At 32.4% G+C, this 11304-nt stretch overlaps 1 protein-coding gene across 2 annotated transcripts; it reads right to left on the bottom strand.

Moving 5' to 3' along the window:
• Positions 1-602: 602 nt before the first annotated feature.
• LOC132748225 (uncharacterized) lies at positions 603-10210 on the bottom strand. Of its 2 annotated transcripts, none has more exons than XM_060737789.1 (4): positions 10075-10210; positions 7359-7654; positions 6098-6210; positions 603-1396 (listed from the first exon to the last, which is right to left on the bottom strand). In XM_060737789.1, exons 2-4 carry the CDS (start codon positions 7615-7617, stop codon positions 1265-1267), a joined length of 504 nt encoding a protein of 167 aa, XP_060593772.1. In that variant the 5' UTR covers positions 7618-7654; positions 10075-10210; the 3' UTR covers positions 603-1264. The 2 variants fall into 2 exon arrangements, with proteins under 2 accessions (XP_060593772.1, XP_060593773.1); XM_060737790.1 differs by lacking the exon at positions 10075-10210 and adding an exon at positions 9314-9454.
• Positions 10211-11304: the final 1094 nt, after the last annotated feature.

Below are 11304 nucleotides of genomic sequence, written 5' to 3'. Positions count from 1 at the left end.
ACCAAAATATAAAATTGTGTCATCATAAAAAAAAAGTTAAATCTCTTTATTCTACAAAAAAAGAATTTTTTTTTTTTAAAGTACAGATAAAGTAACTGTGGCTAAATACATCTACAAGATATCTTTTATTCTTATGAAAACAAATAAACAAATTAATTTTCCCTCTATATGTACAAAATATCAATTTAAACAAATAAGTCCCATAGAAAAACAGTTAAACAAATGCTAAATTTTACAATTTTCAATATTGAAAAACAAAAAACAAAATCAATAAACTAGCTGCCAGCAGCCTTTCTTTCCACTAACGTTTAAACAATTCAATAAATAACATGAAAGTCGTAACACTCTGATTGAGATTCATTAATATTTCTTAATATCAAAAAATTCTGTAAGACAGTTTTATACCAGTTTTACATATGAGCCGCGTCATGACAAAACCAACATGATGGGTTTTGCGACCAGCATGGATCCAGACCAGCCTGCGCATCCGCGCAGCTGATCAGGATCCATGCTGTTCGCTTACAAACCCTATAACAAGTAGAGAAACTGATAGCGAACAGCATGGATCCTGATCAGACTGCGCAGGCTGGTCTGGATCCATGCTGGTCGCAAACGCACAATGTTGGTTTTGTCATGACACGGCTCATATAAACATCTAGGATGCTATGACATGTCTTATAACGTATAAATGTACAATTACATACGTACAATATGCCAATTAAAGAATTAAACTTTTACTTACAGATTTTTGAACCAGTTTACACATAACAATGCTAAAACATAACCTTAGAATGTGTAAAAATAAATGTATACATATAAATTATGCCAATGCTCTGGTACACGGCTATACAGGGATTCTTTTTACATGTTTAAAGAAAACTTTCGTGCAAATGCAAAGTCTCATATTCATGGTTTCTTGAACCATTTTACAGGTAAACACTGCAGTATGCTAAAACATTACATTGTGATGTGTAAAGTTAAAGGTAGATCTATATATGACTAACTTTTCATTACTTGTGTACATAAAAGATTTATATACTAACAACCACTGTTCCATGCTAATTGGCACACAATAACAGGTCTTCAAACGCATGTATATACCAGAGAATAAAGTAACTTTAAACAGGAATTTGTGTATACCATCTTGTGTTGTTGTTGATTCATCAGGGGTTTTCTCGAAAATGACATATTAGTTCTGCCGTGTGTGGATGAGAAATACACAGATAATGATTGTTTTCTGAATATATGTACAAATGGCGTGTCATCAGAAATAGGAATATGTGTACTGTCTCGTGTTGTTGTTGTTAGATGAAGAGTATACTGAGAAGGATTGTGAGTCAACGAGGCTGTTCAAGAAATTGTCGTTGTCTAACGATATCATCTCATCATAATTGTCCTGTAACATAAGATTAAATAAAATAAAGTGTCAGTCAAATGAGAAAGCCTAAAATTGAAAATTTCTGACAGGTCAGGTCTATTTCGTATATACTATCCTGAACAGTGTTTATTTAACCATTTATTAAAACATTGTTTCTATCTGGAAAGCACTACCAATGTCTACCAAAATGTAGGTCAATCAGACTAAAAAAGCAATTATCATAGTTTTGCAAGCAAGACCTAAGCAAGCAATTATCATAGTTTTGCAAGCAAAACATAAGCAAGCAATTATCATAGTATTGCAAGCAATCTATAAGTCCCCTACAGGTTAGAACCTCAGCAAATATTTTGATGGGCCATTTGCCATTCAATTATGACATGGAATAAATGAATGACATGAATAAACTTTAATTTTATAGGCCGCTTATATGGTAAATGGTTAGTCTGGTAGGGGACTAATTTAGTTAGGCACTTAAATAAGAGAGAAAAAGTCTTAAACCGCAACAGTCGATTCTACTTGGCTCCTTTTGAGTTGTTTAAATTGACAAATTTTTCTTTAAGCTTCAATCTTATAAAAGAAAAGCTTTAATTTTAGTATTTTGTATCAGGCATTGAAGCTGTATGCTACAGTTTCTAATGAACATATAGGCCCAAGAAAAACTAATTAAGAATTTTTAAAACGTCGCATAATCTCAGAATATGATAACAGCATAGACACTTTATATCATTAAACTTATTAATTATGCCCCTGATAACAGCTAGCCTGAACTAATGTATCAATGTTGTCATATTCAAAGTTAAGGCAAAGTTTAAATATATTCTAAGCTACATTTTTCATTCTGCCTTTATGTTATCATGTACAGGCTTTATTCAGATTTATATAGCAAAAAGACTTGGTCATTATTCCATATTCATTTTAAAACAATGACATCATCTTGTAAAATAAGAGTTGAAAACTGCGCAACATTATCTACTCAACCCTTACACTTCTTAAAATTCTTACATGGAAATTTATATACATGTACAGTCATGATAATTATCATAATCATTATCCTTTATGAATCACATTAATCTTTACAATAGGAGTTCTAAGTAAAAACAAATTTACTTTCCTTGAGTGAAGCACAACAATCTATTACTCACTTAAAATTTTCATTTGCAACAGGAAGTGAAACCATGTATGATAATTAACTAAGCTAAATGAATCATGGTGACAATAATGATTTCCTTATGCTACTGACTCAGTCAGACTGCCTTGATATGCTGTATAAATGGAATATATAGAGGATATTTGTTTAGTTCAGTGTAAGATCAGAATATATTTCACCGAGTGAGCACCAAAAGGTATATTTCACGAGTGGCGCAGCCACGAGTGAAATATGAACTTTTGGTGTTTACAAGGTGAAATATATTTCGATCTTACACTAAACTAAACAAATTTTCTTTTTATTATATGCAAAGAAACGTTTTAAAAAGACATTTAACCTAATACTGAATGAAAAGCGCGCCAAATAATATAACGTGACGTCATTTACGACGTCACGTCATTAAGTTGGTTCCCAGTACTGTGCACGCTGGTATTTCACTGAAACAACGTAAGGGGCTTAAATTCAAAACAGTGAAATTATCAAAGTGGTAATTTCACTGTTTCAAACAGTGAAATTACCATTTTTATATCACTGATATATTTCTATAAACCACTGAAAAGCATGTAATAAATGGTCATTTTCTTTGGGTTTTTTTTTCTTTTGTTTAATGGAAAACCATAGTCCCTTATCCTATTGTTATGGAATGAAGTCATGTTCTATTATATATGGTTCAGAACTGTTCACCATTTAGTGGTAAAAATGTGTAAGCGGCTGGATAGCTCAGTTGGTAGAGCCGCTGCACATTTTCTCAGCCTGTGACATTTGGCGTCCAATAGGGGTGTGGATCGTCGGATAAGTGACGATCCGATCCGAACCACGATTCAGCACTTATGATTCACAAATCGAACCACAAATCTTTTGTTATCAAGACACCCATAAAAACATGTACATTAGTTATAAAACATGTTTATTTAAAAAAAAAAAAAAAACAATACTAAACATTAAACATATAAAATATAAACTAGGTTTATGTTTTTATTCTTTGGATGAGTATTTTTGTTTTGTTTTTGAAACCAATTACTTACTAGCTCAGCATCATGGTACATGGTCTTAAACCGGCAAATTGTATTTAGGTAAACTTCAAATAATTTATACTCAAATCATATTTTTCTCGATTTTATGAGTGTGAGAAACAGTGAATGTATACAAAAAAAATTAGATCGCGAGCCACGATCTCTGGGCTTACGAATATTCAAACTCGATTTTTCACTTTGATTTGTGATTATCCGAGTACTCAATTACTCGCCCCAGCCCTAGCGTCCAATGTGGGGCTGTGACTGCATGTAGCTCAGAGTTTAATTAGCATTGCTCTGTAAACCTGAGAAACTCAGGGACGAATTTTTATATAATGGGGGAGTATGTCACAGTTCAGGACTGTTCACTATTCAAGGGACAAGATGTGTATGCAGCCAGATAGCTCAGTTGGTAGAGCCGCAGACCGTTATTCCTAGGGTAATGGGTTCGAGTCCTGGTCAAGCTGCACATTTTTCACACCCTATGACAGGATTTTTTTTTTTTTTGTTTCATGGAGGGCCATGTTGTTACGAAATGACACATAAGTGAAGTCTACTGTTCTCATTTGTTTTCTGTTTTGCCCTCTATTTAGGCTACCAGTGAATAGCACATTTATAGAATAATAGTGTTGTTAAAAATTCTCCATATAAATTCCCTATAAACAATTAATTATAGACAGTTAAAAATTGAAGATAGGACAATCATGTGCACATGTTGATTGGGAATAAATGTAAAAATCTGTAATTTAAATTTCATAATATTTCTATGACTGTATTAACCTTATCATAATAATTACATAGTAAAAGCTACAATAAAAAAAAAGATCACACACAGTAAAATTTCACTTAAAATTGTCCCCTATTTAAAATATTTCTCAACCATTATATAATGAACAATAGTAACCTTTGACTTTAAATCTTTTGCCATGCACTTATTACAGATCAATGAAATAATGCTGTTTATTATAACAAATGACTAACAGTTAGCTGGCTTGTGCTGTTTGACTCAATCTTTACCTTAAATTTTCCTTTGTGAATTTCCATGACATATGATGGGAATTTTCAACAAGTCTGTATTATATCTAAGCTACTTATTTTAAGCCAAAACATGAAGAGAAGATAAAATTTTGATGAAAATGCACAAAAAACCCTTCCAGGAACATTGAACTTGAACTCGACTTTATGACAATAGTATATGTTATCTATATGTATATACATGTAGTCATCATCAGACTGACAACTGGTCATTGAGATCTCAAGATAAACTGGTCACAACATTAACCTGGCTGTTGGCAAATTGTTTGTTTCCATGTAGGCAATACATAGTAACTGACTTAATCAATACATACAAAATCTATAAATATTCATATTTATATCAAAATGTTGATGAACTCTACTGTGTGTTAGCAATTTAAAACAAAATCACCTTGAAATTAAAAAGGTCATAACTTTGTAAAATATAACTTTAGGATTATCTGTCCTTGATAATATCACATGATGATAGAGAACAAGTAAATCTAGTTTAAAGTGTCTGAATAATTTTGGTCAAAATTAACTCTTTAAGGGCATGAGTCGATGACTGGTGACATGTACCGGGTCCCTTCTCAACAGGGAAAGCTGCAATTTGTGTCTTTATTGGCGGATGGATCATTAGGCATAGACTACAGTCAGGCTTACATGTAACACAGAAACAAGGTTAAAACAATATATCATCAGGCCTTTCAGTTTACAGAGTATTAATTGATTTTAGTTCGATATGCTAAAAGCTTAAAGATACACTTTATAATCCCTTCCTGGAACCAACTATATGTAGTACTGAGTAATGTGTGTTAAGTTTTGCTCAACACAACAACAGCCTGCCCCTGATGGGAGATGAACCATGGTGGCCAGAAATGCTTTGATTACTAGTCTAATGTGGTTGTAGGCCATACATGTATATTAACAGAGTATTAGTTTTGTGGAGGCAGATAAGGAAATGCTACATGCCAAATATCTAAACTCAGGACATTTCAAACAAAAAATGTCATATTATGTATTTTATTTATATTGTAAGTCTATATAAATCAAGTGACCCCTGGGGCTGAACAAATATTGAATGAAGGGGCATGATTCAATCAAGTTTTGTAAATGTCAATAAGGCAATGTTACATGCTTAATATCTAAGCTCACACAATGAAACTTTAATGTGTTTTCCTGTAAATAAGTCTAAATAAATCAAGTTCTACCCGTGGCAGGACCAACTTTGATCTCAGGAAGCCCATTCTGTACATTTTTTTAATTTCTTTCTATTGGTTCAATTGATAAAGAGCAAATACAGAATTTTGAAATTCATACAAAATTACTTTGACCTTGAACTGAGGAAGGTCAAACATATGCTCTACACATTGTCTCATTATGTTTATCATTTCTGCCAAGTAGTTTTTCTTCCACTGGTTCAAAAAGAAAAAGACTGGACACAAATTTCCTAACAGATGGACAGAAAAATGGATGACCAGGTGCATAACAACATTGGCTGAAATTGTTAAGGGCACATATGAAGGAAATCATAGGCTATTATACCTTTGTGAGATCAATGTTACTGTCTGCTATGTAACTTAAGGTGAGATTATCAACCCATGCACGAGATTTCTTCTCCCGGTACTTCTTTCTCACAAAACACACCATGATGATTACTGGAAATAAAGCAGTATAACTATACATTTATAGTAATGAAAGGCATAAATGGATCTGCAATGAAATTCATCTTCTATTTCTTTCTGACTACATTAATAACATGTTTCATTTCAACACTATTCAAGACTTCTAGTGCTAACAGCAACAATGACACAGCAACAGGATACTAAACAACTGACATGGTTAACATATCCAAACATAGATCTAGCCTTATTTGCTTTTTCTCTCTCTTTAAATTAACATTAAATGGTCAAAGTCTAAGGTAATATAGGATATGGAACCAGGGTTGCATCTCTTACTTTCTCAAATTTTTATGTATACAACATCAATTACACCCTTTCCTTCTCCAAGACAACTTTGACTTAAAATTTATCAAGCCTGGTCAAGCCCAACTTCAGAATTTCTCCTTAACTACATACATGAAAATAATTGTAACAGTATAAATAACATTTCTAAAGAAATTTGTAATCTAACTTATCCATTCTATAGAAAGGAGAGAAAAATTCCTTCCTTTTAAGAAAAACTTCACTTCAAAGAATTTCACATATTCTCCCAATGTTTTTAGATTAAATTAGATTTACTCCAAACCACAAGGATATGTTCGAATTCCTGATAAGCCAATCCTAGTTTAACAAACAGGATATATGACAAAGAATGTAAAATATATTTCATAATCAGTGATTTTTCCCCCTATATTTAACACACACATTCATCAGAGCAGCTGATTTAGATCAACTTTTTGATTAATTGCAAAGACTGAAATCTCTCATTATAGATAACCTCTGCTATGTACCTGGCATGTTGTATTGCAACTAAATTTAAAATTTGATAAAATGTGTGACTATGATGAATTTTTAATTGTATGGATTTTATTTCAGATCTTCCTTTTAAGGATTTATTGTGCAATTTTTTCCCCCTTCATGTGTTGCTCTGAAAAAAAAAATTGGACAGCAACTGTTGTCCTACATTACACATACAAGTCATACATGTATATATTAATTTAATAGGACAATTGTTTCCTTCTAATATGGCAGCTATTTAACAACAAAATAAAGGGTTGGATAAAATCCAGAATCAAAACTCTAGACACCATTACAAAAGTATCATAACTATAAACTTGTGAAATTAAATCAAAAGAAATTCTTACCTATTACAACCACAAAAGCCACAGAACTTAATGCTACAGCTATAGTAACAGAAGTTCCTAGTCCATCTATACCACTCACAATACCTGGATGAACCTCTGTTTCTGATGCATTTGCGTGCAAGTCTGTTGAGTTAAGGTGAAATGTATGGAGTGATGATGATGTCACATATGATGAAGTTATATCTGAGGAATGTGTTGTCATGGCAACATTATGCCCTGACTCTGAGGTCAAGGCTATCACAGTGTCATTGGTCCCCATAATGCTGGTGTCTGTCTTCTTACATCTCTTGAAAGAACTATGTAAAGAGAATTGTACACTGTAAATACAAGAAAGGATAAGTAAGAAGAAAATTACACGTCAACACCAGGGATGTTTATGTTGTTTTATTATCTACCGGTTTCGACCTACCGTGAGGTCTTCATCAGGATAAATTTTGACAGAAATTTGGGCCTGAAGTATTAAAAATGTGTAGGATGGTAAGTCACATGACTGACCAAAATAGTACTGTAAATACAAATACAACAAATTCTGTTAATACAAGTACAATAAATTCTGTTGTTATGTTTTATACTGTTAAAATATCTCAAATCTATTTTAGGTGTGCAGGATTTAATACTGTCCTAGGTGAATATCAAGTCAAAAGAATTTAAAATTCAGGCATGTTTAACTGTGTATGGTTTTTCATAAAAAGATTCCTGTCATCATAATGACTGACATGACAATTTGACAAGCACTGCTGTCATGTTAATGTACATGAGTATTACCTCTAGTAGACTATACAGTAACACATACAAGTAATGTTTAAAACAGTTTTATTAGTTTCAGAAGAAACTAAGAAAATGTACAGCAGACTGAGATATTTATTCCCATCAGGGGTGTGGAATTCCTATGCCCGACTTCAGTGGACAAGTAAAAATTTGGTAACTGCTTGTCTGTGGACAAGTTGAGAAATAACAATCATATAAATATTTTAAGACAGTTGAATTGCTATGATTATTAAAAATTACGAGAAACATTCTCCTTTTTGATATTTAACTTTGTTCATAAGTTACTTATGTAACAGAAAATCTTTGATCTCAAAACTCACCCGGACAAGTAAGTTTAAATGTGGACAAGTATGAAAAGTTCGTATTTAATACACACCCCTGCCCATAGACCTTATTGAAGAATTTATGCATTCTATACCGTTTTTTATAAGAGGGTCGGAATGCAATGATTACAATAACGTGTGTGAAAAACAATCAATATCGAAATATGCTTGTAAGTATAATAACCTGATATTAAATGCTAAGCTTTTCCCAAAATATGATATCTTTTCTAATAAAGTTAATATGTTGATTCTGTAATTTTTATTTTTGTATTTAGGTGGGTAGAGCAAGCACAAACTTTAAAGGCCCATTATACCACAGAAAGTATGTTTCTTTTCTTTTGTGTACTTTCAGTTTTCAAAACGTTACTCAATGGCCAATTACCTAAACGATCTTTTTCCTCTGTTGGGCTTCAGCATTTAGTAGGGTTATGGCGATTTAATATTTTGTACGGAAGTCAAAATACTACTTTGTTAACATTTTTGCTACTTTTATGACAAAAAATTTCACATTCATCGTTATTTTTCTCAAGTTACAAGCATCTCATAGATTATACACATGTATGCTACACATCCATATTTTACATGATATAAAAATCATGTTTGTCCTTTCTAAAGAAGAAAAAAATATTCCTATCTCAGGATTAATGCACTTTTAACTGAACAGTTTTGTAATTTTCAGAAGTTATCTTTCAGAAATTTCTGAAACTGTCATTTAAAAAATTCTTATTTTATTTACTTTTTATGCAGTCAAAATAAGTTTGAAGGTTTGGCCCTTACTGTATATATAAAGTGTTTAATATTATTCCTCCTAATTTAGAAAATTCTGCTAAGTTCAAAACAACTGTTATTATCAAGATGTATTACCTATTAAACAGACATGTGGTTCCTCATCAATCGCTCAGAACGAAAGGTCCCAACAAAAAATTAAAATTTAAATTCCTGCGCAGAAGACATCTATATATCATCGATGTACACATATATGTCATAATCCTTATAAAAACAACTAATCTTAATTTATTCTTTTCCTCATTTACTCCAACAATAAATTTCCTAGTTCTAGAGTTACGCTGATGAAATTTTCATTAATAACTTCAAGTGTTAATGATTTCATGTATACACTTCCTATGCATGACAAATTATCTGATTTTTGTGGTTTAGTTATCTGTTTATATACCAGAGACATATAGGTCTCTACATACACAGGAACTTGAAATTCTATCAAATAACCAATATTAATTATAATTTCCAAATATACCCCCTATATACTATAATTTTTTTATAGTATATAGGGGGTATATTTCGCATATTATCGTTAATAGTGATAGAATTTCAAGTTCCTGTGCTACATATCAACTGAATCAGTCTTAATTCTAGACATATACCAACAGATCAATTAACACCAATTACGACATAACCGAACTCCCCGTGACAGGAATGTCAACTTATGATTCATGACTGTGGTGTGTTGACAATCTAAATCAGTGACAGTGTATGAAAATCACATCTATTTTTAGTAAACTTCTCCTCTAGTGAGTTTGTTTGAATAAAAATACATTACAACCAAAGACATAAACTTAATTGTTAAAATATATATCTGTAAAAAGAAAGTTTATTTATAAACCTACAGTAGTTACTATACTCCAACTGAATGCATTTTGTGGTAAATCAACTTTTTCATGGGCATCTTACTGGAAGTCTCAGCTGTCAAATTGATGTCAAGGTCGCAAATGTGGGATGTACCCCTAGAGGTAATTCCCGGTCTCTTCCGGTTCATTTTGACCGGGATTTACTAGAGACCGGCGAGTAGTATCACACGTTTATTGTCCGGTCTCCCGCTTTTGGAGAAGATATTTCATTTGCTATCGTAACAAATAGATAAGTTTTTTTTCCCAAAAATGAATGTTTGTCACTAATTTGGGTTACAATAATTAATTAACACAGATCAACTCTCAAATTTATCTATTATTATTTTTCAGAACATTCTGTCATTTTCGGCTGTTCCCCTTTCACAGTTCCAGAATATAATGTATTATTATCAAAACATTATATTAACAAATGTAAAATGAAGTCCGTATTGCCAAGCTTAGAGGCTTTTAAAAAATCAATTACAATTAACGCCTGGTGCCGCACATGGGGGACAGGTTTTTAGCCCACGTTTTTAATGGAGCACATTTCACATCACCACTCGTCGCTGATGTCTGCACAGCGGATTTACAGACGAGATCAACATAGAAGTAGAAGTAGAAGACTATATTTTGGTAAAACAGAAATAATCAATGCCAAAAAAATGCTTAGGTTTGAAGCAATACAGGATGTATGGAAAGAATACATAAAATTAATCAATGAAAACGAAAGTGTCTATAACATTATCAGCTGTAAGAAAATTTTGACACTTATTTTTTGATTTGATTTGATTTTCTTTGGACCGGGCGGTCAAGGATAACCTACTAAAGTGCAAGCACTTATTTCCAGTAGGGTCCTTACCTAAGCAGACTCTAGAGACAAGGGAATCCGGGAACTAGTCCCTAGCTCTTATTGAATAGATTCCTTGGTTCTTTTACATGCCCAGTGTATAGCACTGAAACATGCGAGGATTACCTGGATTTCTTAACATGTAGTACACCTCTAGTTAGGTGGGAAACTCTGAAAGTGTTTCTGAAAAATCCCAAAGGGTGTTACCCAGGATCGAATCCGGAACCTCAGGAGTGACAGTCAGTGGTCTAACCAACTGAGCTATTGCTCATATTTTTGTTATGTAACTTAACTCTTTTATAATTGATCGTTTGTGCAGAGTCAACTTTGCCTTTTTAAAAAAAATATAATAAGAAAATACATGCATATAGTGCTTTGCAAAT

This window comes from Ruditapes philippinarum, unplaced genomic scaffold, assembly GCF_026571515.1.
Source record: "Ruditapes philippinarum isolate M1 unplaced genomic scaffold, ASM2657151v2 ctg8725_1_1_1_1, whole genome shotgun sequence".
NCBI lineage: Eukaryota > Metazoa > Mollusca > Bivalvia > Venerida > Veneridae > Ruditapes > Ruditapes philippinarum.
The sequence above is the reverse complement of the archived record's forward strand: the minus strand, read 5'-3'. Positions and strand labels throughout refer to the sequence as shown.